The following is a 7,638-nucleotide window of genomic DNA, read 5'->3' as shown; positions in this document are numbered from 1 at the left end:
TTTCCCTTTATCCCTTGGGGATTTGGAGGGAAGCACAGCTGGGCTGGCTCATTTCTCCCTGGGACGGGCGCTGAATCCCAGCCCTGGGGATGCTCTGCTGTGGCCAAGGGCTCATTCCTGCTGGCCTCTCCCTCCAGGTATGACCGTGGAGGTGCTGGGCACCGTGCTGGGCACTGCCATCCAGGGCCAGATCGTTGGCAAGGTGGACACCCCCTGCATCGGGAGCCCCTTCTTCTTCGGCTTGCCCAACTCCTCGGTGGCCATGGAGGAGCTGAACACGACCCATGATACGGCATCACTCACGGACACGGTGAGCTGGAGATCCCCCAGAGCAGCCTTGATCCCGGGATGAGCCCCTTCCCTGACTGCTGCTCCCTGTCTTGCACAGAGAAACGCCTACATGATCGCTGCGGGGGTCATCGGGGGGCTCTACATCCTCTGTGCCCTCATCCTGCTGCTGGGCGTGAGGGAGAGGAGAGGTGAGGCTGGAATGTTTGGAATTTCTTGTGGAAACGCTGCTGTTCCTCCCTCTCCAGGGGTCTGGCCGAGGTTTTGGCCCCTCGTTTGTGGGGTCTCCCTGAGGAGAGGGCAGGTGGAGCTGAGCTCTGGGTCTGGGGAGGTGCTGCAGAAGGGCAGGAGAACAGAGCAGCTCTGGGAGCTGTGAGATAACCTTTATCTCACCCATTTCTGCCTGGCCAAGGTTGGCAGTGCCAGCCAGGGGGGGATGTGATATCCAAACTTGTGTCCTTCCCTCTCCCTGCTCATCCTGGGGGAATCCATGGGGCTGAGGGCAGGGCCTGCTCTGACTCCCTTGGGCTGGGCTGCTGTGGGTGCAGGGGTTGTGGGGGACAGGATGGGGCACCCATGGGTGCTGTTTTGGGGCAGATCTAACCCTGGGCTGATCTCTGCTCCCCAGAATCCTCCGAGCTGCAGTCGGACGAGCCTGTCTCCTTCTTCCAGGGGCTGAAGCTGGTGATGAACCACGGGCCTTACATCAGGCTCATCGCCGGCTTCCTCTTCACCTCGCTGGCCTTCATGGTGAGCTGGAGGTGCTGGGGACAGGGGACAGCGTGGGGGTGGCTGTGGGGACAATCCCGGGGGCTGGCAGCACGTGATGGATGAACCCCGAGCAGAGGAAAGAGGATGTGGCCTCCTGCCCTCGGTGAATGGCCGCTTTCTTCCCCTGCCTGAGCTTTGTGAGGACAGACGTGTCCCCCCTGACCCCTGGCTGCCTTTTCCACAGCTGCTGGAGGGAAACTTCGCCCTCTTCTGCACCTACACCCTGGGATTCCGCAACGAGTTCCAGAACATCCTCCTGGCCATCATGGTGGGTACGGCCCCGTCCTGGGGGCTGGCGTGGGAGAGGGGCTCCGTGGGGTGAAGGGAGGGACAGGGACACAGGGACAGTGATCAGAGGTGCCCTGGGAGCAGGGCAGGGAGAAGCAGCTGCCAAATGCCCTGCAAGGGCCGGGTGTGTTGGCAGGAACAGCGGGGCCTTTGTTCCTGTGTGAACAAGGCCACAGACGGGGGAGACCAGGAGCCATGGGGGCCTTTTGTCCAAATCCTGCCACTTGTCTCCCTCCCATCCCCGCTTTGAGAAAATGATCTCAGTGTTTCCTGCCAGGAACAGGGAGCAAAACAGCTCCTTGGGAGCTCTTTCCAGCTTGCCTTGTTCCTGTTCTCTCCTCAGCGGGGTGGAAGGGCCCACGGTGGCTCCGGGCCGCGCTGTGCGCGGGTGACAGGACCAGCAGCGAGGATCGAGTCAGATCCTCGCTCTGTCGGGACAGGTGTGCTGCCAGGGCTGGGCACTGCGGGAGGAGGTGGCCCCAACACCTCTTGTGGCTTTGTGCCAGCCCCAGGAGCGTGTGGAAATAGCAGGTGCTGGAATTTGGGATGGGAGGAGGCCGTGCCAGGAGCTGGTCCTTGCTGGGATGGGCCTTTCCCATAGAGAGGAGCCAACCATGACCCTTCTCTTCCCACAGCTCTCGGCCACCTTGACCATTCCCTTCTGGCAGTGGTTCCTGACCCATTTTGGGAAGAAGACAGCTGTCTACGTGGGCATCTCCGTGAGTGTCCCCTCAAGCGTGGGCTCTTTGCTCACATGGGATGAGCAGAGTTCCCCCAGAAGAGCACAGAGCTGGGCAGGGGCTGCTGCTGATGACAATTTGGTGCCTGTCCCTCCTCCTGCTGTTTGTGCTGTCCTGGGGCTCAGGGAGGGGACACTGCACCCCTGGCTGTCCCCACAGCTGGAGGGCTGGGATATAGGGAGAGGGAAAAGCCAGGGGGGTCTGGGCCAGGCCCTGCTGATGCCAACCTGTCCCTCTGCAGTCTGCCATCCCCTTCCTCATCATGGTGGTTGTCCTGGACAGTAATCTCTTTGTCACCTACGTCGTGGCCGTCGCCGCCGGGATCAGCGTGGCAGCCGCCTTCCTCCTGCCCTGGTGAGCGTCAGGGGCTGGGCAGGGGGCTTTCTGAGGTTAAAAACCCCCTCAGAAGGATTTTTTGGCAGTGTTTTCAGCCCCAGCTGGGGCTCTGCTCTCGGCACAGAGGAGGTGCTTTGCTGTCTCAGTCCTGGTGGTCACCGTCCCTCTCTCTGCACAGGTCCATGCTGCCAGATGTCATCGATGACTTCAAGCTGCAGCACCCCAGCTCCCACGGCCATGAGGCCATCTTCTTCTCCTTCTATGTCTTCTTCACCAAGTTCACCGCCGGGGTCTCCTTGGGCATCTCCACGCTCAGCCTGGAGTGAGTTCCTGGGTGGGAGCTGAGGGGAGGGCAGGGAGGGGGAACTCCCCAAGCTCTGGGAGGGAGCTGAAGGGGTCTAAATGCACTTGTTGCTCCAAAGCTCTCCCCACAGGGAGCAGCTCAGCTCCTGCAAACCCTTTTTCCTTTGCCTGACAAACCCTCTTTTCCTTTCTGCCCACAGCTTCGCGGGGTACCAGACCCGGGGCTGTTCCCAGCCTGGCCAGGTGAACTTCACCCTGAAGATGTTGGTGTCTGCTGTTCCCGTGGGGCTGATCCTGCTGAGCCTGCTGCTCTTCAAGCTGTATCCCATCGACGAGGAGAAGCGGAAGAAAAACAAGAAAGCCCTGCAGGATTTAAGGTGTCAGGCAGCAAACACGGCGTGTGGGGGGGTGTGTGTGTGGGGGCAGGACCAGACGGGTTGGGACACACTGTGACTTGTCCAGGAATCTTCCAGGACCCGTGGGAGGTGGCGTGAGGGATGGGCTGCCTTGTTTTCCCAATCCCAGCTTCCAAAGGGATGGTGTGAAGTGTTGGGAGATCAGCAGGGACCCGCCCCAGCTGCCACCCCAAACTCCTGTGGGGGCTGCACGAGGTGCTGACGTCCCTCTGGAGCCTCCAAGGCAGATATTACTGGGATGCAGACCTATGGCTCAATCCATGCCTCATTCCCAACCCTTTCCCCCAGGGAGGAGAGCAACAGCAGCTCGGAGTCGGACAACACAGAGCTGGCCAGCATCGTGTGAGCCGGGCTGGCTCTGGCTGCCCACGCTGGGGCTCCCCAAGGACTCGTCCCCTCCGGGCTGGCCCAGCCTGGTGCCACTGGAGGTGCTGGAAGAGCCGTGTGGAGCATCCACTGCCTGGAACTCGGGATCTGTGCCCGTCCTGTGCCTTGCACGGGGCCCACAGAGCGCTGGTAGTGTACATTACACACATGGTGGTGCCTCACCCCAGACAAACACTCTCCCTGCCGGGCTCTGGAGGGCAGGGATGCCCAGATTTGGGATGGTTTTGCCTGGAACAGCCGTGCCCAGTGCCCTGCCTGGGGGTGATCGTTAGTGTACATTACACTGTCAGTGTGCCCAGGACGTGAGCTCACCTCTGCTGTCTCTACAGAGGGCACTAATGTGGGAGCTGTTCTTTTTTTTTTTTTTTTTTACAGAGCCTAATTAACTTAATGATGTAAATATGGAGCTGTTTCCTGTTTGTATATATCTGTACAGAACCCAAACCCGAGGACCTGTTAATATTAATTTACATAAAAGTGGGGGAAGTCGGCAGCGGGTGTGAAGAATTTTTTTTTTCTTTTTCTCTCTGCTGGGATTTTTCACGGCTGTCAGCCAGCCCAGGGTCCCTTTACACACCACAGGGTGCAGGATTGACTTTTCCTGAGCTGTGGAGCAGGAATGCCATAATCCAGGCAGGAGGCTGTGCTCAGCCCCTTGCCCCCGTGCAGCTCCTTGCTCGGTGCCTGTGTCGCAGCCATCCAACAAAGGCTCTATTATTTCCTCCTTTTCAAGAGGGGAACGGGGGTGGAGGGAGGAATGAAATCAAAGTGCTGCCAGCAGAGATGGTGAACTCGAGGCTGGAAACAGGAGAGGCAGCTGGGGAGCGGAGAGAAAGGGAGTGTGGGCTGTGGGTGACACTCAACACTGGCTGCAGAGTGCTGGGGAGCACTAATCTCCCTGGATATTTATACCCTCCTCTCGCATTCCCTGCTCCCACAGCACACAGGGGGACAGCCCTGCCCTCCCCAACGCCTCCAGCAGCAAGTGGAACTCCAGAAAAGGGGGCTGGAGGCAGTGCAGGGATGAAGCAGGCACCCCCATGGATGGATGGGGTGAATTCCCAGCTGGTGCTGGCTCTGCAGAGGGGACAGGGCTGCTGCCTTCAGGTCACACCGAGGAGCTGGTGGAGCCAGGGCTGAGCTGAGAGTGGGGGGTTTGGGGGGAAGGATGGCTCACCCTTGGTTCCACATTTGGGTACAAAGGACAGGAATGAGGATGGAGTTTAAAAATAGCCAGAGGGATCAGCTGGGAATGCTCCCCCAGGCCCCACTCTGCCCCTGGGGCTGGGAAAAGGGCAGAGGGATGGTGTGGCGAGGCTGGGAGCTGGTTTTGTGCTCAGCAGGGCCATGGGGCAGCACTGGGGAGCTCCCTGCAGCCAAGGGACGAGGGCAGGACAGCAGGGGGACAAAGGCAGCGCTCTCTGCAGCCCCTGTGCTGGGGCAGGTGTGTCAGGAGCACCCTCTGCATGAAGAGGAGGAGGAGGAAGGCTCCAGCCAACACAGAGCTCAGGGGTGTTGGGAATGTTCTGACCCCTGCACTGCTCCTGGCCATGACCTGGCTGCCTCTGAGGGGTGTGGGCAGTGCTGCAGCCTCCAAGGATTTGAAAGATCGCTGTGAGCCTTTGTTTTTTCTCAGAAGTGTTTCAAGAGAAAAAAAAAAGGGACATTTTATTCTTTGCCTCCTTGTTTTTTTGGCTCTTCACGAGGAGCAGTCTCTGTTCAGGTTTTTTGCAGCCAGCCCAAGAGAGTAAAACCATCCAGAGGGGCTTGAGCTGGGGCCTGGATATTCCTCCCTTCTCCCAGAAGAGAACAATTCTTCTGTTTAAAGCTTAAAAGGAAATGAGATGTGGGGGGAAAGCGTCCGTGAGAATTGATAACACTCGAGCCCTGGGCAAAGCTCCAGCCTGGGAGCTGGGATCCTGCTCCAGTTGTGGCTACAGAGGCTTTCACTCCAAGACTGGAGAGGAAATGGGTGGCAAAAAATGCACAGGGAGGTGCTGCCTGCACCTACAGCTGTGCCCTGGCTTAATCCACACCTTGGGCGTGGAACAAATGCATCCAAGTGCTGGGAAGCACCTCCCTGCAGAGCTGGGCTGCTCTGTCCTCCGGGTGAGGGACAAGGAACCAGAGTGTGGAGAACATTTTCAGCTGTGTGCTCACACCTGCTGGGCTGGGAATCAGCCCTGAACCCCAGCTCTGGGGTCCAGCAGGCTCCTGGGCCAGCCCTGAGCTTGGGGGATCTGTGCAGGAGGGGAGCAGAGGGTTCCTGGTGTGCTCTGGGGCCCAGATGACGGCCAGAGGGACAAAATCAAACAAACATCATTTGGAGCTCCAAAAGGCAGCATGTGAACCTGCAGAACTCCATCCCCTGGCACCAAGGGGCAGGACCTCACTGCCTCAGGAGGATGAAGGCAGGAGGAACAAGTCCAGAGGTGACAGCTGAGTCTATTTGCCCTGCAGGAGAAAAAAGTGCAAGTGTGAAGAGTTTCTCCTTGCTGAGGGTGAGGAATAACCTCCCTCCTTATCTGCAGGGAAAGGGCAAAAATCCCTGGGTTTTTCTGGCAGCAGGATTTGTGAAATGTTCCAGGGGCTGCTGGTGAGGATGGATTTCCCTGGGCTGGAAGGATCCAGGAGCAGCAGGAATCACCCAGGACTGGTTTGGGACACTTCAAGCTGAACCAAGCAGGGGTTCCCGAAGGAAAGGGGTGTCACCCCACAGTCCCCAGGGTGCATCCAGCTGGAAATTAGCTCAGCTTTGGAATTTCTGGGAAGCAGGAATGCTGGAGCAGGGCTGTGCTCAGGACAAACGCTGGGCTCTGTCACTCCATGGGGACAGCAGTTAACCCAGGCCAGCTGTGCAGGATGGGTGTCACAGCTGTCCCCAGGGGCCACCCTGTCTGTGCCACCAGGCTGAGGTCACTCACATCATCTGCAAACACAGGCTGACGTGTTTCGGTGGGCTTTGGTTAATGTTTTGTAAAAGCCACGGTTCCCAAGGTTGTTAGCAGCCCCAGGACTCCTGCACACGGGCAGAAACGATGGAGCAGTGACGTGCTTTCCTGCTGGAAAAAGGAAAACCCATAAATTCCCAGGAATGGAGCTGGGCTGCAGCTCGGACAAGTGCCCTCCACACCCCACAACAAGGGACAAGTGCCCTCCACACCCCACAACAAGGGACAAGTGCTCTCCTGCGGCTGCAAGAAGCCAAAGGCTGCTGTGTGAGGGACGCAGAGACATTTCAGACAAAACATAGCTGAAAAACGAAGCAAATATTCCCACGGTGCTTGGAGAAACGGGGGATGAGGCAGCGGACACGTGGCAGGGATACGGAGCAGGTTTTATGGGCACCTCGCAGATCGCTGACCTTCCCGAGAGTAAACACGCAGCTCCTCCGTGCCCCAGCCTTACCAGGAACTCGATCTTTGCTCTTCCAGGAACCGCGTTCAGCCGGGCAGACCCACCCCAGGAGCAAACAGCGCTGGGGCTGGGCTGTGACATCCCCGGGAGCCGCGCTCTCCTCTTCCCCCCGCTCAGCTTTTGTTCCTCCCCCCGTTCTCTGGGATTTCTCCTTCCTCTCCCCATGGATCCAGCACTGAAGGACAGCTCCTGCCCACCCGGATTCCCCCTGCCCTGCCGGCTTCTTCACCGCGGGGACTTTTAGGATGCTGTAAAACACGAGGCAGCGGCCGCATGCCAAAAGAGGCGGTGCTGGTGCCTCATTTTCTATTTCGCGTCTCGGTCTGGTGGTGATGGAGACAGGGCAAGGGGCACAGCGGGGGTGGGCAAGGTGGAAAACGGGGCCAGAAAAGCAGCCAGCAGCCTGGGTGAGTGCGGGAGCCCGGCCGGGAAGGATGGGGTGAGGGCAGCGTGGATCGTGCCGGGGCAGTGCGGGGAGCTGGGGGGACGCTGGAGGGAAGGGGGATCCCAAGGAAAGGGGGATTGCCGTGACCTGACACCCGGCAGATCAGGGAAATGAAACCCTCGGAGGTTTTGGGTGTCCCGCAGCGGGAGCCGGGACCTGCAGAGCCTCACTAGGTGTCAGCAGAGCCCCGCTGCCGCTCCCGGAGAGCCCTGACCATCTTTGGGAGCGCAGCCGGGCAGGAAGCGGC

At 59.2% G+C, this 7,638-nt stretch overlaps 1 protein-coding gene across 1 annotated transcript in view; it reads left to right on the top strand.

Annotated features, from left to right (window-relative positions):
* The window catches only part of MFSD2A (major facilitator superfamily domain containing 2A), a 13,392-nt gene extending 6,161 nt beyond the window's left edge, over positions 1-7,231 (top strand). Inside the window, exons 6-14 of the mRNA XM_015649240.2 lie at positions 138-310; positions 389-479; positions 917-1,038; positions 1,244-1,327; positions 1,983-2,066; positions 2,329-2,441; positions 2,602-2,745; positions 2,927-3,103; positions 3,431-7,231. Of these exons, the coding sequence (XP_015504726.1) occupies positions 138-310; positions 389-479; positions 917-1,038; positions 1,244-1,327; positions 1,983-2,066; positions 2,329-2,441; positions 2,602-2,745; positions 2,927-3,103; positions 3,431-3,488 (1,046 nt within the window). The 3' untranslated portion in view covers positions 3,489-7,231. The remainder of the gene's footprint in view (positions 1-137; positions 311-388; positions 480-916; positions 1,039-1,243; positions 1,328-1,982; positions 2,067-2,328; positions 2,442-2,601; positions 2,746-2,926; positions 3,104-3,430) is intronic.
* The last annotated feature ends 407 nt before the right edge of the window (positions 7,232-7,638 follow it).

The sequence above is a fragment of the Parus major genome, chromosome 23 (genome assembly GCF_001522545.3).
Source record: "Parus major isolate Abel chromosome 23, Parus_major1.1, whole genome shotgun sequence".
Lineage (NCBI taxonomy): Eukaryota > Metazoa > Chordata > Aves > Passeriformes > Paridae > Parus > Parus major.
This window is presented reverse-complemented; position numbering and strand designations above follow the sequence as displayed.